General features: G+C 44.5%; 1 protein-coding gene across 2 annotated transcripts in view; it reads right to left on the reverse strand.

Annotated features, from left to right (window-relative positions):
* Positions 1-24360, reverse strand: part of GRID1 (glutamate ionotropic receptor delta type subunit 1) — a 682834-nt gene that overhangs the window by 11919 nt on the left and 646555 nt on the right. For both annotated transcript variants that reach the window (XM_032312358.1, XM_032312359.1), the window contains exon 14: positions 5482-5648. In XM_032312358.1, the coding sequence (XP_032168249.1) occupies positions 5482-5648 (167 nt within the window). The remainder of the gene's footprint in view (positions 1-5481; positions 5649-24360) is intronic.

Below are 24360 nucleotides of genomic sequence, written 5' to 3' on the forward strand. Positions count from 1 at the left end.
GTTGGCAAGGATGGCATTGAATGAGGACAGACAACAGCCATTCTTGCAAGTTTGTTCTCAGCTACGTGATCTGTATATCTGAGATGCTACAATATGGCCAGCGAGGCTCCAGAGAGGCAGTGGGGAGGAGAAGGATGGTGGGAGATGAAGGCAGTAACACAGGAAGAGCTGAGAATGTGGGCTCAGAGAAGGTGTGAGAGCAATCTGCATTCTATCCTGTTCACCAAGGTAGGGCAACCCGTGCTCTTCCCTTATTCCCCATGTAGGTGTCTGAATGGTGGTTTTCCTTTGTTGTGGGATGTGACAGACTCCCTCTCTAATCCAGGGGTCTGAACAGTGAGCAAGTAGTAACTGGCAGCCCCCAGGTTCCTCATACCCAAGCTTTTCCTTCTGGGGTAGAGGGTATTTTTTTAAGCCTGGTTCATGGTTATACTGCTATATGATAACACCTGCGGTGACCACTCTGAGCCGACCCGGGTGTGCACATTTCAAGGGCAGTGGTTCTTTATAGCCAGGAGAAGCTCACCTCCAACTGGCCATTTGAGCAGTCTCTGCCCTGGGCCTGTGTTGCAGGCCAACTATGACTACAGGCTGAGGCTGAGTTCTGTGACCAGGCATGAGCTGTGACTGGTGGAGAGGGAAGGTGACAGCCCAGGGGTAGGGGGAGGGTGTCTTCTGACCTGCCAGCATCATGGGCCCAGCAGAGCATGGCCTCTGACCCGCTGTGAACAGCCTGGCTCAGGGCAAAGAACAGGCCATGGAGGCACCAGATCTCAGCTGAGTATCACAGGACAAGTGACTTGCCCCTGTTAACCTTGACTGTATTATCATTGCAAGACAGACCCACGAGCTTTCCAGGTGAGTAAATCCTTTGGGACGAGGGCTATGTGTTACTCTCCATGGTTTCTCCTGAGGAAGCACAGTGGCAACCCAACTTGGGCCATCCATGAATGTTTGTTGCATCAACATAAATATGAATGTATTAACAGAATTATGAAAACTAATCTAAACAAAAATGGTCATCGTGAGATAATGAGATGATGTCTTTTAAGGGCCAAGGACACAAGTCGGCACAAAAGACTTAAAATGCCGCTGTGCACATAGGGGCTTGGTGATGACACAGATCCGTGATTGACATGTGGATCTGTGTGGTTTGGGCTTGATCCATATGCTGCTGAGTGCCACAGACCTCTCGCATGGCGCATCCCGAGACGGACTGGGCAGCAGCAGTGTCCCACCACCACTGTGTGGCTCCAGACATGTTAGGGAAGCTGTCCACTGGCTCAGGATGGAAGGCCATCATCTAAGTCTCTGTTGGCAGGTCCGAAGAAGCTGGGTCTCCTGGTAGTTAGAGGATCCCCAGGACTGGGTGGGCAGGATCTCTGGGCTGTGAGAAGCCTCGTGGGTAGGCTCCTGGCTTGCCGAGGAGCGACAGCAGAACTTTGTATATATTCGTATAGATTCTGCTCTCATGGTCCAAACCCAGACCTGCCATCACACCAGCCATGTCAGGCAACCTCTCCACTTTAGCACTCTCACTTCTAAATTCGGAGATCATAATGACTCCTACCACAGAATTATTGTGACAAAATGAAAAGACAGGACACGTGGCCACCCCTCAGCTCAAGATCTGGCAAGGAATCAGAGTTCCCTAAAAGCCAGTTCCAGTGGCATGGTCTGATGGCCATGTGGACCGGCAGCCCTATCCTGTCCTGTATTGACCTATGCTGCCCTTTACTGAGAACATAGAAGGGATTGATCATTTTCCATTGTCTTAATCCTCCTCACAGCCTATAAAGTCATTCTTATAATGTCAGTTTCACATCCTGAAGACCTGAGGCTGAATGAACATCTAGATGACTGGCCCACAGTAGCAATCAGAAAGTGGCAATGCTGCTCTTCAGAGCTGGGTCATGCTGACTCGGGAGGCCACGCTCTTTCCAAAACATCAGGTTGCTAAGTGCAGTCAGCCTGCTCTTGGAGAGTCAAGCTCTGGTTTAGGGGACCACGAGACTCTGGCCAGAGCATGGCTGTAGGGTCTGATTCTTATTCCTCCACTCACTGATGGCAGCATTAGGCAGCCTGCTAAGTTCTGCTGATGCAGAACTTTCTGCTCCTTTTAATTGTATGTATTTTTATGCCTGATATTATTCCAGGAAGAATGGAACGCAATTTATAGGAAAACATAGAATAAAATAAAAACAAACAAATCAAAAGGAAAATTTAAAAATGTAAGCAACAAAGGAAAGATAAAACAAGTCACGGGCACTAAATGAGTCCTAGAACAAGGCTAAACTAATGCACACCAGAATAATCTATACCCCTGCTTACGAGTAAGCTGGAGTGATCATAGCTGTTTCCTGAAGCCAGTCATTCTATTTTTCCAGACAGATGTAATTGCAGGTGCTTTCTTCTGGTCAATAGTTGTGGAGCCCTGCTACACAGTAGGTGCTCCATAAATGGCTCTTAAGTTGTTAAACATTTATTGAATGCCTGCTCCGCATGCCACGGTTCACAAGCAGGTTACAGCACTCAACCCCCACCATACACACTTATAAGGTGTAGTGTATAGACCCCGTCTGCCAAAGCAAGGGAACGTATCTGTACCCAAGGAAATAGCTTAATTCACAGGCCTAAGGGAAAAAAAGTTACTGCAGTTCCAGGTAAGACTAGGGGTCTATTTCTGTAAGACCTTTTTTCTGTAAATGGCATGGAGCATTGCTTTCTGGATCTGCCCCCTTCCTGCTCTCAGGCGTGATGTCCCCAAGTAGGGGCACCTCACAGTTTTGTAGGCACCATACAACAGAACCTCTTGAAGAACCACTGGCCATAGTAAGTTGGCAACCCAAAGTCTGAGGGTTCCCTCCAAGTAGAGACCCATCTGCCCTGGTCGGGGAGGGAGGATGCTTCCAGTTTAAGAGGGGCTGCAACAAAGAGCCAAGTGATGATAATTCTGGAGGCCAGCACAGCCCACTGGGGACATTTACTTAGAGTCACAGAGCACATGGCCTTCTCATGAAAGCAAAGAGTAATAACCAGAATAACCAGGAAATTGGATTAGGCACTTTTGTTTCTGGTCACTTCTGGTGTTGCGGGGGGCAGCCAACAGAGCCTCTATTGTGAAAAATTTTGAAAAGAACCTCAGGGTCAGCACTTTGATAGATAATGAACAGGCCTGCTCAAGGGCAAGCCTGAATTTTGGGACCCTACACCCCCACACCGGTCCTGGTCGACTGCCCTATAGGGCCATACAAAGGGCATGGAATTACTTCTGTACCCAGCAAGCAGTCACAATGTTGAAAGTGACCAACCACTCTCTCTGCTCATCTCCTTCTCTGGGCTGAATATCCTTAGGTTTCCTCCTGATCTTATTTGGGACTGCTGAACAATCCAGCTGGGAAGCAAGCTCTCTCCTCTCTTCTCTCCAGTGTGCCAACAGTCATTTCAGAAGATTTTGGAGCTCTCTAGATCGTTCAAGTACCTGGGGACCTTATGCTTCCCTCACTGGGACCCTGGGCTTCCATGACTGTGGTTTGAGGGCATGTTAGCTATTGACCCCCACCCCAGCTCCCCTACCATCTGTTCCATAAAGGTGCTCATGGGTTGATGTTGTCTGGAATGCCCTGAGCCTCCTGTGACAGAAAACCAGCCGGAGTACACCTCAAGAACACCAATGCAATACACATCATAGACAGAAGTCATTCCTTCTTCATGCCTTTAATTGTAACACTTGATAAAATTCTACCCCTTCTTCTCCCTGGTCATCTCTGCTCCAGGGAGCAAAGGGAGGCACAGAATGTATACTTGATTAAATTCTAGGAAAACAAAACAAAACAAAAACGCAAAAGCCTCATTTAACTTTGATAATTCTACCCTCTTTCCCAGTTTTGCAAACAAGCTACCGAATGGATGGGTCACAGGGTGTCCTCCTCAGCCTATCTCTGATGGGGTTTAGGCTCAAGTGCTCATGGTCACAAAGCCCTAACCCACACCTCCAAGGTAGGAGAAGGAAGGCAGTAGGGATGGGAGGTCCGACAGCAATGTGGGTGAAGGAGTGGGACTCAGGGACTTGTATTGTCCTCTGGACTCTGCCAGGAGCTGGCTGAGTGACCCTCTGCAAGCTTCAAGGTGTTAAATGACGGATATCTAACCACTCTTGACCCTCCAAATAGATCATCCTTATTGATGGGATATCTGTGTTTACCAGCCAACTGGTATTGCCCCTAAGCTGGGGTACCATGCCAGTTTTTTCACTTGGATACCATTTTGGATTTCGGTGGGCCAAGGCAGAGCCTGTCCTTAGGGATTCCTCTCTGGGCTCCTCAGTCCTGCCCTTTTTACTCACCAGGATGTCACCTCATAGACATGTGTGAGCAGTGGGCCTGAGGCACAGATGTCCTTGGGAAGAGGAGCCCAGGTAGCAGACTGGCTACTGGGAAAAGGCCACTGAGCTGACCCATGTCCTCACTTCCGCCTTGTCTGGTAAGGCCAATACACCTAGTCAAAGACTAAGGCAAGCTTCTCTGGCAGAAGCAGTGGGGTGGTGGTGACAGATTATTTTTCACAAGGAATCTCACCAGGTGTGCAGGCTGAGCACTTGGAAACTTGATCATGCCCCAGTGTCCAGAGAAGAACAGGCTCAACAAAGGATGGGCTCCCACCAGCAAATTACATGGGAAGCTAAGAAAGCCAATACACGCTGGACATGCTATTTCATTTCTGCTGTAGGGTATCCATGTGCCTTTGCTTCGGCTAGAATACCCACCCCTATTCAGCCCTCCTCCCCCACTACCCTGCCCCCTACACCTAGCATTTGCTAGTATTAAGCACCAGGAAGCTGTTCTGGGGAGTATGGGAAGGAGGCAGTCATGAGCCACTGTCCACTCTGCAGGGGAAGGCAGGTCCCTTGCCTCCCCCAGTAGGTGCCATCGGCCTCCTCATCCCACGTGCCCATGAAGATAGGGTCAATATGCTTTTCTGACCACACTATTTTCAAGACTCCACGGTGACTCTTCCCACATTGACTTTTCCCACTGAAAGCCAATGTCAGAAGTTCCTATTACTTAGAATAAGTAATTACTGCATCCTTGTTGGATCCACTTCATTATTCACTTAATTTCAAATAACTGGGCCTAGCTGGCTAACTCATCCTCATCCTTTAGGCCTCAGGTGTCACTTCCTCTGGAAAGTCCTCCCTGGCCTCCCCCAGAGGCTGGTCAGTTGTTTTCCTCTGCCCTCCTCCACCTCTAGAAAATCCTCTTCATTGTACTGAATGCCCCAGGCCAAGGACTATGCCCACATCATGGCTCTGACGGAGACTACATACCTTTATGGGAAGGAACCACATACTTGCTCTTCCCTCCTGGGCTGGCATGGGACTAGATGGGGTGGGGGGGGAGCCATGCTGGGACACAGTCAGGGCTGAAGGAGGTTATAATAAGAAGGTTACCCGCCAAGTCCCCCTTGGCTGGCGGTGCTTACCTCTGGGAGAAGAGGTCCCTGTAGGGGCTGCCATGCTGCAGGGCGATGCCATAGCCCTTGCTGCTGACGCTGTTGCCAATGACCGTCACAGAGCAGTCATCATCCGTTAGAGCCGCGTACTCCACCACTGCCACATCCCACAGGAAGGCGTAGTTCCCCTTCTTGGCCTGAAAGACCAAAATCACCATGAAGTCAGGCAGGCTTGCTGCAGTTTTGAGTGGTGAGAACTGCAATCATGGGATTTGCAGGACCCTTCTACATGGCCCCCTGCCCGCCAGCCAGCACTGTAAGCTCTTCTCCTATTTTTCGGCAACAGATTCTGCTGCAAGCTGATGCCACCCACTGTGCTTAGACATAAAAGGCCATGATGCTGCCTCCAGGAGGCTCCAGGGCAGCTCACATCACATGGAGAGGTGGGGAAGGTGAGCAACAGGTGGGCTCTCCTGCTAGCCTCCTGCTCGCAGTGGCAGGGACCTCGTTCTCCGATTAGCAGCCCACCTTGGAAAGTGCAGAAAGGTTGACCTAGGGAATTGAAGTTTTCTGATCAGAGATTTATAGGGAAACATAACAGTCCCCATTTAGTATTTGTACTTAGAACCCAACTGAACCCTGCTCAGGGTGAACATGAAAGGCCCTAGGTTTAGTGACTCTGAGTGGCCATGACCTAATACCTAGGTCACAAACTTGCTATGCATATGGAAGGATCCAGGACAGGGTCCTGATTATTATGGTGTCAGGCTGCATTTCTTCTATTTGCCTTTCCCTGCTCACACCAGAGTGTCCCCATGCATACAGACATTCACAAACACATACACATACACACATGCATATGCACATTTTAAATGTACACATATCTGCATGCATGTGCAGACACAAAGGTACACAAGCATACATATGTGTGGGACTGCACGTGCGCACACACACACACACACACACACACACACACACACAGGAGCGGGTTTCTCTATCAAGGCAATGGCTGCAGATTACTCCATCAGGAATCCGCCCATGGCCACGCTGAAGTCCCACTCCATCACACCCAACCACAGCAAACTTTCTATTTTATCCTGAGCCTCAATTCTGACTTTGCCTGGAGTCTGGGCACAGTGAAGAACTGTAAACTGCTTCTCTTCTTGGAAGGCGATGTAAACTAGACATTGTCACTTGACCAGCTTAAAATAGAGCATAATGTTCTTAATGTAGCCCTGCGCCCGGTTTTACTCTATAATGAGTATGCAGATGCCTCTTTGCCACTTCTTCCCTCCTCCCACAGCTCACACTAGTCTCAGCTTGGAGGCAGGCCTGAAGCACAGCAGTCAAGAGGCCAATCTGGCATGCTACAAGCTTCGCCATATCGTCATGGGCGTGATCTCTCATGTCAGCTCAGTCTTCACGTCCGCTGAGACTTTCCATGGAGGGCCATAGTTGCTTAGATGAAGATAGTCAAGATTTTCCTTCTTTCAAGACCCAAAGCACACGTGGGCCCAAACGGATCATCTTCTCTTCAGAAGTTTTCCATCAAAGGGATTTGTAGGTAGAGTGTGGCATCTCCCCACCCGGCAGGAAGAGGCTGCTCCTAGCCATTCCCACAGTGTTGCCCAAGGACCCTGTAAGAATTGACCCACGCACCTGTGCCACCTGTGGACTCTCACATCAGGGAGCAATCCAAATAGGACATCAAAGCCTCACTCTTGGCCAAGCCAATTTCAGAGGTCCCTCAAGGACTTTGACCCTGGTTGCAAAATTACACTCATCTCTCTCCCTCCACATGGGAAGATAACAGTCTTTGAAATTTTTTCCTGCTGGCAAACAAGTTTTCCCATGAAAAGATATAAATTTTCAACCTCTTAGTATCTGAGTTTCTCAGCAAAATGTTGACTTATGACCTAATATTTGGCTTCGGTCTGACTTTGGAGCGTTTCACATCCATGCTCGCAATTCAACATGACAATCAGACATTGTTATTTGTACGATTTCCAAAGGGCATGTCATGTTGAAGGAAGAATTAAGATCATGTTCGTTTCCACCTTTCAAGTGATGTTCCCAGAAGGAAAAGGAAATAAGCTGGCCTTGACTGAGTGGAAACTGACTCTGACAAAAGCTTGGCACAGCCATTCTAAGGGGGTACTTAGTTTCCTTCGAGTCACGAGCATGGGTGGCTCCATATGGGGCTCAGTGATAGGTGAGCACGGTTCCGTGAAGGAAGCATTTATTGTCTCGTTGGCCTAAGCTGAGAAGGCAGGAAAGACAGAAGCAATGCCAACGATGTCTCAGCTGCAAATGCCTGCTCACCAGGAAGGCACTCAAGAAAAGAGGGGAAAGTGGTTCGCGTCCTTGAGCTGCCAAGTGACCCCAGACATTCAGTCTCCCCATTTATAAACAGGGACTAAATGTACTATTATGTTTCCTGTCTGCTTCAAGAAGCATGTGGCTGGTCCCAGTCTACTAGGCAATGCCTGAACAGGGAGATCTGGAGAGGCAGGTGTGCCCCATCTTGCACACAGGCCAATATGAAGACCCAGCAGCAGTGATGCTCCATCTTTATGAAATACTTTCTCTTTCTCAAACCCCTGCCTCACTTCCTCAGCACCCCAGAGCTTACTACATCCTCCTTTTAGCCCCACACCGAGTAAAAATGTGGCACCATAACCTTCTCTAAGCTTCCGAGGGAAATTTTCTGGATCTTGAAGATGTCGCCCCATCTTCCTGGTGGGTCACAAACCCTATGAGACACAGAAGTCTTCTTTGGTCTGGTTATGCTCTCGGAAATTTTCAGCTGCCAGCTAAAGTAGCCCAAACATCCCACCCATCATGGTTATGACCCCTGATAGGGACCCTCTTGTCCCCATGTAAAATGAGCTCCACAGGCTCCCACCAAATTCTAAGATATACTTCTCCCTCATAGGGTCAGAAACAGTTTTCCATGGGCCCTTATCTACCTTCTTATTCTGTGCTGCTTATCCACAAAGCTTGGGGTATTTGTGTGTGTGTGTGTGTGTGTGTGTGTGTGTATACAGAAACATATGTATATGCAGAAGCATACATATACAAAAGGAAAGTAGTAGAAAACCATAGGATGGATACAATATTATTACTGTTCTGCAGATATACGAAATGTAATATGCCAAAAGTTGGATAGGATTATTACATAATGGAGTGCTATCAGTGATTCTTAGGACAAGCTGCTTAAAGGTTCTTCTTTAATCTTGTAACACAGTCTCTGTTACCACACACCACACTGGCACCAAGTCTGATCTCTGTACCCCTGTGTGCCCTTGTCCATCAATAGAACACAGAGGCCCAGCAGAGCTCTCCAATTTCTTAGACATTACCCAAATACACCCCTTATTTCCCTGGGCTGAATCTAAACATTTTGCTTTGTTTCATTTTCCCCTGTCCCTAAAAGGAAAAGGAAAGGCACAAGGTTCCGACATGAAATGAAAAGATGTGAAGACTCAGGGACAGGAGGAAAAGAACAGCTTCCACATTAGAGAAAGTGAAAGCCTCTGGACTTCCATCCCTGGGATGTCAGGATAGCGGACTAACCCATCCCTGGGATGTCAGGATAGCAGCAGGTGGACTGGCCTGCCCTGACCTGTCTCCCTGCAAGCCTCTTAGCAAACAGGTCCCAAGCCCTTCCCTGAAGTCTGCTCTGCCCCGTCACATACACACTGGAACACTACAGCATGGAAAAGGACGGAGACATGAGGTGTCTGGTCCCTGCACCTCAAGCACCCTCCCCAACATTTGGGAGAAAGGGATCAGCTTCTATGGCTGGAGGAAGGTTGGGGCACCACAAACCAGGCCAAGAGTGAGCTGGAATATGGGATGACTCACTCTCCATTGCTCCTCACTGATGATAAAATGAGATTGCTTTGTCTTTCACTGCACCACTGATTCCGCCCTTTTAAGAAGTCCCTTGGAATACCAACTTTCAGAGACAACAGCCTCAGAGGCAAGAACTTCATTATGCTCTTCTCCGCCATTCTAACTGCTTTTGGAAAGGGGCAAGCAACCACTTTGTTCCCCAAAACAAGGATGCTGGTACTGCCAACATTAAACACAGATGTTATGGGAAAGGAAACGCTGAAGGAAATCAGGTGTCTGGTGTTTGCTGTGCCAGGGACGAGGAGGGGGAGAGTCCCTGCTGGGTGCCGGGACCTTCAGAAACCCAATTCCTTTTCCATCCCTGGTATAAGTGTGAAGGGCCGAACATTAATGCCCTTCTACAGACAAAGAAACTCAGATTCAGGCAAAGAAAGTGACTTGCCCCAAACAAACCCAGGTGACGAATGGCAGAGCCAGGTCCAGGTGAGGTCCCTGTGGCTCTGGCTCCAAAGAAGCCTGGGCTCTCCTCTCTACCCCGCTTGGGCTTGGGAAGAGGATGGCTGAGGAAATTGCTCCCAGTGTCTTTGCCCGCCAGCCCCATCCCAGGGCAATGCTGCTGGTGACACAGTGCTCGGAGCTGGCCTTCTCCAGCTTTGCAAACAGAGGTGGCTTGTGGAACTGCTGAAACTCTGTGAGATGGACATCACAGGGAACCACACTATCTGTCCTCGGATGGGGTTGTCAGGATATGGGGGACTCCTTGGACTCAGTTCACCATCCAGGGGCACGCCCAGTGCCTCTCTTTGCATTCACCTCTCACCCCAACAAAGCAGAGCTTGGTCCTCTCGAGAGTCCCAAGTCTCAGCTCCCATGGTCTCATTCACAACCTGGCAGTGCCTCACCATGCACAGCCTGGACCCCGGCTACAGGGACACCTGCATTATGCACTGTAGCAACTCACAAGGTGCACAGTGAAAACCCAGATCATCTGGGCAGAAAAGGATAATTTCACAGTCTGCTGGTGGGAATGTGGGCAGGCATGATGTTTCTGGAATGGCAATTTGGTGGGGAGATTCACTTTTAAAATGTGCATACACAGCAATTGTACCCCTAGGGATTTATCCTAAGGAATTATTCAGTTTCTGAAAAGATGTTTGTACAAAGATTTTCAGAGTCACACCGTTTAAACTAGAAAGCATTGGAAATAATCTATATGTTCAACACTTCAGAATCAACTGGGTAAATGATGGTGTCAAATGATGGAATATTACATCACTGTTACAACAGAGTTTTAAGAGAGCATTGGTTGCTAAGGGAAACGGCTGTCCATGGTAAACAAGGACCAGCCTGGGTTCTTAACTCCGACCGTATCAATGTGAATCCCAGCTCCAGTGCTTGCTGGCTGTGTGACTGCAGGCAAGTTGCCTAACATCTTTGCGCCTCGGTTCTCCTGGATGCAAAATGGTCCGTACCTCACAGAATTCCAATGAGGATTAAACCCCTCAATACATGTGACGTGCTTAGGGCCTTACCTGGCACATAGTAGAAGCTAAATAAATGGCAACCAGTATTATGCTGCATAGTGAAAAAGAATCTGTTACACTAGAGTATTTGTCTTGTGTATCCTTTTTCAATCATTACATAAAAATGATATTTTTATGTTTAGGAAGAATCAAAACCAAGCACCAAATAGCAACAATGGTCATCTGGGGTGAGGCCATCACAGGTGACTTCTGGCAGTTTCTTTCGTTCTGCTGCGTTGCCTGTTTTCTGCAGCTCGGCAAGCATTTCTTCTGTGATTGCAACTGTCCAAGGGGGAAATTTTAGCAATCTGGCTTCCTTCCTTCAGCACAGTGTAGTGAACAGAGTAAAGTTCTAGACATGGACAAACACAGGGCCACATCCCAGCTCTTCAGTGAACTCGCAATCTTGGGGACTAAAAATGGCTTCCTAGAGGACTACACTGAGTATGACATTACAGGCCCAATACACCATGTCCGGCACTAGTGAGGGCTCAGTGCGAGCTCTGTGTCCTCCTTCCTGTAGTCCTCAGCCTGATTCAGGAGGCCAATCTGTCAGCTCTTAAGGGAACATCCTTCTTCTCACCCACTCCCCCTCACCCCCTGCCAGTCATTCCTGCACCTTAACCAAGTCATCAACATGCTCTGTGGAAATGTATGGGGTATGTGTGTGTGTGAGTGTGCATACATGAGAGTGTGTGTGTGTGTGTGTGAACACCACAGCCCGTAGGAAAGGAGCAGAGAAGTGAACTCAGGTACCAAGCACCTGGAGAACCACAAAGGGTTTACAATAAGTAGACTATCAGCCGGTAAGGAGCCTGCCTCTCCTGGTCAGAACAATGGATAGGTTATCCCAAATGACATGCCAATGCAGGGAAGACAATCAGTAGGACTCTCAGAGCTGTTCACAAGCCAGCCTCAGGAGACTGGAAGGAAACATGCCACTCAAGGAATGAGTGATCATGACCATTTGTCTGGATCAGCCCCTGGACCAGCAAAAGCAAGCAAACCAGGAAGGCTCCATGGGAGGGGAGAGGGCAACTGAACATTCCCACAATTAGCATTATGCCTGCTCTTCTGAAGTGTCCATGGGGCACACGGTCAGTTTGGCTCCTGGCTTCAGACTAGCATGAATAGGATGGGGCTAGATGATGAGATAACACAACAGAAGAGGTGGCAAGGCCATCTGGTACAGGGATGTCGTGTGTGTGTGTGTGTGTACATGGTCTCAGGTAAAAGGGCAATGCTATAGGTTTGTCATGGCAGCCCCGGTGATGTTGTCCATTACCTGTATGAGAGGGCAGGGACAAGGGAAATGTCTTGAGGCCACAGCAGCATAAAATGGCTCCTGATAGCCAGGCATTACGCCTGCCAGATGTCTGCAATGATGGCCTGTCCCATCCTGGTATTCCTGTATCCTAGAGTAACATAGTCAATTGTGAGGAGCATGACAAGGGTACAGAGAATGAATGGCACATAATCCCTCAGGCTACCAATGTCCTTACTCTTACATTATCTTCTCTTTGATTCCTTAACATCCTTTATAGAATCTTCAGCTCCATTTCACACGGAGCAAGGCATGTCATGTCAGTGAGAACAAGGGTCTGGACACAGGTGGGCCAGGCCTTCCCCTAGTGTCCTTGGCTAGCCACCTGAAACTAAGCCTAAATGACCTCATCTACAAGGCAGGAATTGCAAGCTCACCTCACAGGCTCATCACAGGAGCACACAGCATGGAAGGTGCCTGATGCATTGAAGGAACTCAAACAATAAGACACTGTCCTCAGGATCATGATAATCATCACCGGCATCATCCTTACAACTCAGAGTTTGGACCCTCATTAAAATGCAAATGCCTTGGGGGAAATAACACTTATCATCCTCAGTCATCGGCCTGGTAAATTAGAAACCTGGGTCACAGTCTTGGTCCAGCCACCAACTCACTATTGATTTGTAAAAATGGAAGATGAGCCGAGATCATCCTTAAGGTCTTCTCCGGCTTTAACATCCTCAAAGTCTATGATATAGACCAGTGGTTCTCCAAGTGTGTTCACTGGAGAAATTGAAATGAAATATAAATTCTCAGGGTCTATACCAGACCCAATGAAGAAGAGACTCTGGGAGTAGAGCCCAACCACCTAATGATTTCTCCAGGTAGTGCTGATGTGTGGTAAAGCTGAGAGATCCCGTGGTATAGACCTCGGTGTCAATTAATTTCTGATATTCTCTTGAGAGAAGGTTTACAAAGGGGAGAGTATTATGGCTCTAGGGTCTCAGCTTGGGGCCCTAAACAGGAGTGGAAGTTATAGAGTTGAAAGAGCAAGACTACTGAAAACAAACACTAAAGGTAATTTATACTTTATACCTCCTTGCTGCAAAGTACTCTACATGGTGCTTTCCCAACCACTCTCTTCTTAGAAAGTCCGGGATAAACTTCCACAGCATAAACTGTCAATTTCCCAAGAGGACTGAGGCTCAAAAAGGACCATGCCCAAGACCACAGAATCAGCTATTGACTGAGACTGGATGTCTCCCCAGGTCGCCTTGACTGCAAATGGCCTTCCGCTCTCCCACATCAAAAGTTCTACCTCAGGAGCCCTGAAGAGTGACACAGGGCCACCTGAGCAGCTATCTCTGTCACCATACTGATTTTTTTTTCTCTTCTGCAGCCAGATTCTGGCCAAGGTTTTGTTAATAATGTCTGCCTCCAGCACTCGAGCCTATGGAAGCTTTATAGCTGTGTTCCCTTTCTGGGCCTCTAATACCCTGGGAGAAATAGTCTTATGTAGTGAATCATATATTGTCTTCGTGGGAGAAGGTTTCTCACATCTCCAAGGGAGAAGGAGCTGGTTCAGTACAAAGGAGAAAGAAAAATCCTAACTTAGAAGGATCAATGGCTCCTTCCTCAAAGTCTCAAACTGCATACCATCAGCAAAACCAGGGGCTTCATAAACAACCTTCCCAGCAGGGCAAAGGGACACATTGATTTTCAATGATTTGTCAAAACTTTAAATTGTCTGAGGACCATGATAAACAACGATCTAATCTGAGTTTTTCCATGGGAAAGATTAAGAATGATCTAAAAGAAAGAGTGAATTGGTTCGCTTAGATACAGAATAGATCACAAAGAGAAAAGAATACAGAATGAAAAATGTCATCCGAGAGACTTAAGAATACATGAATTTGGGGCGCCTGGGTGGCTCAGTGGGTTAAAGCCTCTGCCTTCGGCTCAGGTCATGATACCAGGGTCCTGGGATCAATCCCTGCATTGGGTTCTCTGCTCAGCAGGCACCCTTCCTCCCTCTCTGTCTGCCTCTTGCCTACTTGTGATCTCTGTCTGTCAAATAAATAATGAAATCTTTAAAAAACAAAAATAAACAAAAAAAAAAATACAAGAATTCAGATAGCACAGAAAACAAGTATGCAGTTAAACATCCTATGGAGAAGCACCGGGCTAGGACCATGCAGATACTCCCCGTGTGCACACGTGCGTGCGTGCACACACACACCACGAAGGAAGGTAAGTCCCATGGCCATGCATGTCCTGTTCGCTGCCCTAGCATGATGTCTGGTATACAGCTGGTGCTGAATAAATATGCATAAAGTGATTAGTCAAGAACTGATGGCATGAATGCTAGGATCTGGGAAGCCTGAGGTCTTGAATCAAAGCAAGTTGGGCTGGATATATCCTGTCCACCCTACCAGGTTTGCCCCTCTCCATCCTGTTCTCTCCTCCAGAGGTTGACCTTCAGGGACAGCATGAAAGGTCACCCTCAGGCCTCTAAGAGTCACTTTCTAAGATTCAGGAACAAATCAGATATTAATACTAATAAAACAACGATCATAACAGTAAACACCCCTTGTTCAAAGGCATGTTCTCAAACTTCAGAGGGCATAAGAATCCCTCAGAGGGTGTGTTCAAATGCAGATTAGTAATCTCCACCCTGCTCCCCTCCCTCAGTGTCTGATTTGTTAGGTCTAAAGTGGGGCTTGAGAATTTCACTTCTAAAATGCTCTGGACGGTGTTGACATTACTCGCACAACAACCACACTCTGAGAGCTACGTTGTTAAAATACACCCTATCGGGCGCCGCACCCATCCCTTCACATCACCTCTAAATTTTGTGGTAACTGCAAGAAGATCCAGGATTATTATTCTTATTTTTCAGAGGAGATAACTTTGTTTGGGGGTTAGTTAAGTTACCAAGGTCTCCCTCTGGCACCAGAGGGATGCAAGAACCAAACCCGGTTCTTGTTAACTCAGATCCTCCACTCTACTCACCACACAAATGCTGCTTTAACTGAGCATTTGACTTCATTGAGACAAAGTTCAAACGAGACCCATGAAACTAACCCCCTGAGGCCAGGCGGCTTTGCCAACGGCAAGCCACTTCCTCTCACTGTTTCTTTAGCCATAAAAGGTGTTGGGAACTGGTGACTCAGGCTGTGCCTGAAGGAGACAGAAGCAGTAAAATTGTGTGTGATCATAATTAATATTAAAGACAACCCCTAAGAGTGTTGGGAGGCCCTCTCTGTGGGTTTTATGTAGAAGAGTCTCATTCTCCAACCCCATTTACAGCTGAGGTATTCCTTTATGGCCTCTGCTGAAATGTCAGCCCTGAGAGAAAAAGCTCGCACAATAGCCTGAAAGCACTTTGAGGAGCTACAAAAGAGGTCACACTCCGACCAAAGAGATTGAAATGGACTCCCATCCCTCACAGAACAAACTCTGAGCTCCACCTGGCAGGACGTACAGCTTTGTAAAGTCAAAGAATCAGAAAGATTCGCCACCAGAGGGGTCCGGCAGGGGCACTGCCTAATACGAGCCTGTCACATCGCCCAGGGATGCTGAACCCTTACTAGAAAGCGCAGAGATCGCTTCTCATCACTCCCTGTGTATGTAACTAAGCTGTGGTGTGAGATCTGGGTCGTACAGAATGTGTCTGAGACCTCTTCCAGACGAAGGTTTTGGAATACTAGAGATACCAAATTTCTCTGCTCAGAGTTGTCTTTACCAGGCTTCACATCATTTCTGGTTGGTTCCTTTATCTGATCCTTGGAAGGCATGATCTTCAGAGTTTTTACTGTTCTTATTACTGTTCCTGATTTAAGTTCATCTACCCCTCATTGTTCTGTCTCTATTTCTGTGTGTGTGTGTATGTGTGTGTCTCACACACATACATAAACACATACTAAAAGTTTAAAATGTCAGGTTCAAAGCCAATCTTAATATCTCTACATTGGAAGATAAAGAGATTCTTTATTAGAGCTCTACATCCAGTGGAAACAACTACTTCTACTCAAATAGGTTTTTTTTTAATATTTTATTTATTTATCCATCAGAGAGAGAGAGAGACAGCACACAAGCAGCAGGACCAGCAGGGAGAGGGAGAAGCAGGCTCTCCACTGAGCAAGGAGCTTATTGTGGGACTCAATCCCAGGACCGTGGGATCATGACCTGAGCCAAAGGCAGACACTAACCGACTGAGCTACTCAGGAGACCTTCAAATAGGTTTTATATTATTGATGATGATGATGATGGTGATGTTGATGGTGCTGGTAATAATAGTAGTAATAGTAATGAACACGTGGATGGCAGAGAAAGAGTCTGATAATCTTTGAACAAATTGTTCAACCTTTTTGTGTTTTTGTATTCCTCATTTGCAAAATGGAAATATCACAAAGTGACATCAACGGTGATGATAGAGGAGAGAAGCACGATGCCACATGGAATCATTTCTTTATGAATGCTATTTTCCGCCCTCCCTTTCTCTTTTTGTTTCTGCACAAACAACATTACACCAACAAAATGGAAATAAAAATAAGCTAAACAAAAATTGCCAACAATCTGACTGACACAATAAATCAAAATTGTTTTCATCAGCAATCGCTTCTTGATTTTAATGTAATCAAATAACAAAACAATTCAATTCAAAATGTAAAAACTTAAATCATAAAACCCAAAGCAATAATGCTCAGTGGAACAAACAGAACAGAATCAGCCCACATTTATAGCCAGCACTAAGGTGAAGCGTATCAGACCTGGGTACAAAGCAAATTATGGGGCAGAGCAAATCTGAAAAAATAAAATCAGATTTAAGGGGAGTGAACATCCTCCCACCCCTCTAATGAGGAGTTTGAGAATAATCAAAGTTAGCATGATGGCACAGATATTGGTTTGATTCCAGAGCTTACCCTACCAAATTATTAAAATCGCCAAAGAAAGTAATTGAAGAATTCATAACGAGATTTGCTTGGCAATGCTCAAAACCCAAAGCAAAGTAATTTAATAAGAGAGGCACAGTGGGGGCTTTCCTTGATCTTTGGACTGTATTATCCCAAACCAAACATCATCAAACAGAATTAAGCAGTAGGGCATTATGAAGGGGCCAACTTACTCAATTGTATGGGAACCTGCTCCAGGAGACTGACTAAGCCTCCCGCCTGCCCTCCCGGCCCCTCCTCACCCCTTCTTGACTTCTCCGCAACTGGGTACCAGCAATCCTGCTCATCTGTGTTGAAAAAAGATGCACATGCCCACATTTCTACACACTCTCCTTTGTTATTCACTGAGCATTTGTTTGATTTTAAAGAGGATAGAAGCACATGGATATCCATGTGCTTTGTGGCTATGCCTTGGCCCTGAGGACAGACAGAAGATTAAGACACAGGCCTGACCCTAAGAAGCCTCAGTGTATAGTGGGTCTGTGTCAGAGTAGGGCACTAAGGATGGGGTGGTATCTGATGAAGCTGTACCCTAGGATACACAGAATGACAAGGGAGCCTCTCGCCCTGCGCCCCAGGCGGGGGTGGTAGGAAGACCTGGTGTTGGCGTGGGGAGTGGGGGGGCCTCTGGAAGGGTGAAAGCTTCTGCTAATGTTGGAGGAATTACTAGGAATTAGCCTGGCCAACCAAGAAAGGGAATGACACTCCAAGCAGCAGGTAGCATGGGGATGTTTAAAGGAGGGGAGAGGGAAAGGAAGCACTCCGGCTTCCAGAAGAGCCAAAGGAAGGCAGAAGCCGAAGTTTTACTCTGATCATGCCTCTCCCTCCATTTCTGCAACATGGCACAAATAATGACACAGGAGCTGGAGTGAGAAAGGTACTGAGCTCAAATGCTGGGTCTCAAACTGACTGCAAGATTGATCTCCAGGTCCCTTGTCCTCCTCGAACTTCAGTTTCCTCATTAATAATCAGGTTATGTTAAAGCATACCTGAGCTAAAGCGTGGCAGAAGCCCAACACTACACCTGAGCCATCCTAGGTCTTTCTAATGGTAGCCATCATGTTATATTGATCTCCTGATTATCCAAACATGGCCCCAGGCCCCCGTGGAAAGAAGGAAAGCCATGGATAAAGTAAGAAAGGAAACAAAAATCCCAGGTCCTGGGATTGGGCTCCCTGTTCAGTGGGAGGCCTGCTTCTCCTTGTCCCACTCCCCCTGCTTGTGTTCCCTCTCTCTCTGTGTCAAATAAATAAATAAATAAATAAATAAAATCTTTAATTAAAAAAATAAAACTAAATAAATAAAAATTATATATATATGTATATATACATATATGTGTATGTATACACACACACACACACATACATGTTTGAGAAAACTTAGAAATGATCCAAATGACAATGAAGAAGAAAATAAGTAAATTATTTTACATTGATTTGATGAAATATTAGTTAGCCACCAAAAAAATTTATGCATTTTTCTAATAGTACTAGAAAACCACAGGATAAAAAATCTTTTCTATAACATTGTAATTCTATAAAATCTTTGTAGAGATTCAAAAAAGACTAGACATAAATATACACAAGAATCCCTGGAGCCTTATTTAGGTGATGAAAAGAAGTTTGGCTGGTTCTTTTCTGCTTATTTTTTTAGGACTATTTTAAGCTTTTCTTAATGGTGATACATTACATTTAAATTATAAGTGTATAACCTAAGATTTCCTCTTAAAAGCTCTTATTACTTTAAACATTGGCATGGATTGGGGATATTTAACCTTAAAGCACTTGGAGTTAGGTTGGGCCACAGTTAAAGCATGCGAATGAAGATGGTTCATTCATGAAGACGGTTCAGGTATATTATTACATGGCCAAGACACTCAGAATCAAGCCCAAGACCCCAGGGAGGGCTCTGCAGACAGCAACGGTTCAGCAGGGAAAGCCTATCTTCACTTTCCTATGAGGAAACTATACATTCAATAGAAATAAAAGTGGGTTTTGTTTGCATGCATGCCATTCAACTGTCTTTTTTGCTTTTGCCTCTCCAGTTTCCTTTATTTTTTCTCTGTATTTGATTTCCTGCTTGCCAGTTTTCTCTTAACTTTTCACCGTTGTATCCTCAAAATTGAAAAGGAATTGAGGTGTTTGGATTGTAAATGTGCATTTGACAGAAGAACCTTAAGAAGTTTTCCTCAACCTCACTAGACAGAATAAATACCCACTCTCTGTCCCCATAATCTCTTCCCACATTAAATCACAGCCATTTACTCCCCTCCAGAACTCAACAGGGACACTAAAGAAAAAGACTAAGTCTGACACTTTATATAAGTCTTGAGCTTAATGATTATAAAAATACAACACATAAAAACCCACGGGATTCAGCTAAAACAGTGCACAGAAGCAAATTTATAGCTTTAAATGCTTATGTCAGGAAAGAGTAAAATCCAATGGTCTAAGTTTCAACATTTTAGAAGCAAGAAGAAGTAAGAGCAAATTAAAACCACAGTGAACAGGAGAAAAAAAATTAACAAAAAAAAATCTGAAATCAATAAACTATATAACACAGGAAAATCAATAAAGTCAAAAGTTGGTGTTTTGAAAGAAAATCGATTATTGGACTAATAGATTGTGGATTAGAAGACTCAATACTGTGAAGATATCAATTTCCCCACAAATGACCTATAGATTCAGTGTAATAGCTATCTAAATCTCAAGGATTTTTTAAGAAATTTGACAACATGATTCTAAGATTCAAATGGAAATGATCTAGAATTGACCAAATACTCTTGTAAGAGAAAAACAAAGTTGGAGGATTTACACTACCCGATTTAAGGAATTAGGATTATTATAAAGCTACAGTGATCAAGACACTTTTATACTGGCATAAGGATAGAGATACAGATCAATGGAACAGAATAAAGAATCCAGAAATAGACCAAAAAATATACGGCCAGCTAATTTTCAATCAACACATTTATTCTCTTTATTAAGTAAACACATTTTTATTTTTCATCTTTTTAATAAATGATGCTAGATCAATTGGATATATATATGGGGGGAGAAAAAGAACATGGACCACTTCTTTATTCCATATACAAAAACTAATTTGATATGCAACATAAATACAAACATAAATAGATGACATAAATGTAAAAGCCTTCCAGAAGAAAATGTGAAAAGAAAACTTTAAGGTAGGAAACTTTCTTACATAGGACACAAATAGCATTAAAACTGTAAAAGAAAAAACCCCTGGTACATGGGGTTTTATCAAAATCTAAAAATTCTACTCTTTAAAAAAACACCATTAAGAAAATGAATGGGCAAATTACCAACTGGAAATTATAACTGCAATACTTCTATTTGATCAAGCACTTATATCTAGAATATATTGAAAACTCATCTAAATCTATAATGAAAAGCTGCAGTGCCCAGTAAAAATTAACAAAAGACTTGAGTGCACACTGCTTGAGAGAGGCTATGTGAAACTAATGATGTACTATATGTTGGCTAATTGAATTTAAATTAAAAAGAGAAAGAGAGAGAGAGAGCCTATGCAGATGGCCAATAAGCACATGAAAGAGTACTAGCCATCATTAGCCACCAAAAGAGTGCCAATTAAAAAATGGGATATCCTTCACCATGTTCTCACTTTTGCCATAAGCATCTTTGCCATAGACATCTTTGCTGAAAGCATTTCCACCACATAGCTAATTGGCTATAAGGGAATTTTGCTGTAAAAGATAAAATAATGAAAAAGAAAAGAGGGACATTAAAAAGGACATAATGAAACATGAAAAAATTAATAAAATTAATTTCTTCCTTCATTAAGACAGATATCGGTTTTCCAAATACTAGGATGCATATTTGTAACTGAGCTTTGCACTGCATGATTAGAGCCTTCTACACTATTGTTCCTTCTTGGCAGAGTCTCACATGTCCACTAACAGATGCTCTAAAGTTCTACGGAAAATGTGGAAGAAATGCTAAGGCTGTAATGCATTTGGAACTGAGCTTTGTGATCATTGTAACTGATCTGTCATCATTTTCTAGTGTAGTCTAGAGTGCAATCTGGCTTTACATTCCCTTATTTCACACTTCCAGTAAGTTTCATCACTGTATTTTCTATCAAGTCAACATACGGATTTGTCATCATACACTATTTTAAGACCATTATCTCTACATGTTACTGTATAGACCATTATGAGGGCTAGCTGAGATTTATATAGATCATTACGAGGGCTAGCTAAGATTTATATAATATAAAAAAGGAAAAATTTTCAATGGAGAAGTAAAGCCAGACTGTCCACCAGCTATTTTAACTTCTATAGCAAAACTGCCCAACAGCCAATTAGTTATATGACGAAAAGGTTTGCAATGAAAATGCTTGCAGCAAGATATCTGTGGCAAAACTACCTAGAACCATCCTTCACATCCACTAAATTGTTTACAGTCAAAAACATTGTAACACTAAATGTTGGTTAAGATGTTCAGGAATTGGAGCTTACAAGTATGTAAGTCAGGTATTACCAGTGGGAGTATAAAATAGAGTTGGAGGTGCCTGGGGAATTCCTTATAGAGGTAAACACACATCTACCCCATGACCCAGGAATTTCACTCTTCTATATTTGGTAAAGAAAAGTGTAAACATATCTCCGCCAAAAGATTTTATATAAAAATGATACTCAGGGCACCTGGGTTGCTTAGTGGGTTAAGACTCTGCCTTCGGCTCAGGTCATGATCTCCGGGTCTTGGGATTGAGCCCCACATCAGGCTCCCTGCTCAGTGGGGAGCCGGCTCCCCCCACCCCCGCCTGCCTCTCCGCCTATTTGTGATCTCTGTCTGTCAAATAAATAAATAAAATCTTTTTAAAAAATGATCATACAGGGGCGCCTGGGTGGCTCAGTGGGTTAAAGCCTCTGCCTTTGGCTCAGGTCATGATCCGAGGGTCCTGGGATTGAGCCCCGCAACGGGCTCTCTGCTCAGCAGGGAGCCTGCTTCCTTCCTCTCTCTCTGCCTGCCTCTCTGCCTACTTGTGACCTCTGTCAAATAAATAAAAAAATCTTTAAAAAAAAATGATCATACAGTCTTTCTCCTATTAGCCCCAAATTGGCAACAGCTGAATGTATGTCAGCTGGAAAATGGATAAAGACACTGAGATTTATTCATACAATGGAATGCTACTCAAAAGGAAGAAAGAAAAAGAAGTACTGATATCCACAACTTAAATCTTATTGGTGTTTCACTGAGTGAAAGAGAACACAAATATATATATTTTATATTATTCCACTTACGGGAATTACAAGAACAGGTCAACGTAATCTGTGTTACTAGAAAGTTGTAAGTGGTTGCTTCTCGGGGTAGGGAGAAGTATCCAGAAAGTGACATGAGAAAACTTTCCAAAATGAAGAACAGTTTCTATAGCTTGTTTTGGGTGTTGATTACACAGTTGTAGATGGTTGTCTAAACCCATGAAACAAACACTTAGTACATGTGCATTTCATTTTATGTCAATTACACTTCATGAAAGGATTATATACTATTTGTCTTTATTTATTTATTTGTCTTTATTTATTTTTTATCTTCATTTCAAATAGTAGGTGCTGAGGCAGTTTGCTGATGTCTACCAAAAGACAACCTCATGTTACCATACTGGACACTCTCTGCTTAATGCATTGGTAAACTCACAACTAATCTGGGAAGGCCCTTCTCAGACTCACAGATAGCTCAGAGAGTGAATTCACTTGACCAAAGACAAGCCACAGATTAAATTAAGTCAAAAGTGAAACTTTAATTCACATCTCCAAACTCCTAGGCATTAAGCTATTCAAACTACCTTTCTTGAATGGATGAGTAAGTAAATACGTGAACATATAAAGAGAAGAGACTTTCCAACTTGACATATGGATATAGTGCTTTTGAGCAAGTAGAAAAGATATAGAAATGAATAGTTATCCAATGTGAGTATCTCAGAAGGAAAGAGGCATACGGAATCCCTGGTCTGCATTGACTCAGAAGCAGAGAAAGAACAAAATGCGCCTATAAGGTCCATGGCTGCTGCCAAAAGAATGTCCCTCCTTTCCTCTGCACAGGACTGCCTAGTTTGTACCAGTCTCTTCCAGGGAGCCAGACCTACATCAACATTCCTTTTGATCAACCTCGCCAAATCTTCCTGATCAATGCACGTAGCATCCCCCAAATGCAAAGGACTACCATTCCACAGAAGCTTCTTCTCCCTCCTCGGTAGGAACATACAGCAGGCCATGAAACCAGGATGCTTCCTTACCATGATCCTTCCAAATGAAGAGTATTGTGGGGGACCAAAGTTCCTTGTCCTCCCATGGCAAGCTACAGTTCTTCTGGGGACCCCAAGAAGGACCTACCAGCCTCAGGGTATGGCCCCCAACCCTATCCTTTTCTGCCACACAGTAAAGTCCCTGACATTCAGCAAAGGGTGCATGCAAAGGAAATAACCCTTGCCATAGAGCAGAGTGCAAGGGAAGGGACAAAACATGGGGGCTGTTGGATGATGCCCAATCTGGTCCAGGGCAAGCATTAGATCAGTGTGGAAATAAATAAGATTTGTGGGCCTGCTTTCTTCCTGCATTTGCATTCACACTTTATGACCTCAGCGATATTTACTGAGTGGAAAAAAACCACCTTCTGTTAGGACTGCTGGACTCAAAAGCTACTTCCTTCTGAAAAATACTGTTTCTAAACAGTTCTAAAACAAGCTACTTGTCTATTTATTCGAAGAGCTCAATGAGCTGCGAAGATTGACATTTGAACTATTAACACTGTATTCTATTTGACAATGTTATTAAACATTAGGTCTGATTTATGGAAAGCCTTAATAAATTGGCAGGCCTGGTCAACCCCAGCGCTGCACTGAAATTGGGTTACACTGGATATTACTTGATAGTGTTGATCAAACTCAAGAAAAAAATTTCCACCAACAACATTAAAGTCTGATTTCATGTGACAAAGTTATTATCATAGAAATCTGAGCCACTTGCTAGCCCAGTTCTGCATCTCAGAATTTCTTTGATATTTTCAGTAGTTTGGACAAAAAATAAAATCAGACTTAAGAAACCTTTGCTAGGGCATGGAAGGGCAGGTAAAGTTTTTAAAAATGGGTTCAGGTATGTGTCTCATTACTCCGGTGTAAAAGAGGAAGGGAAATAAAAACATAAAGTAAAGAGTATGCAAAAGGCAGAGGCACCATAAGGCACAGAAATGGGAGGGATACCCTGTGAGAAGAGACAAGATGGGAATGAGCTTTGGCTTGGACTGTGCCATGACTTACTCAGGTC

The sequence above is a fragment of the Mustela erminea genome, chromosome 14 (genome assembly GCF_009829155.1).
Source record: "Mustela erminea isolate mMusErm1 chromosome 14, mMusErm1.Pri, whole genome shotgun sequence".
NCBI lineage: Eukaryota > Metazoa > Chordata > Mammalia > Carnivora > Mustelidae > Mustela > Mustela erminea.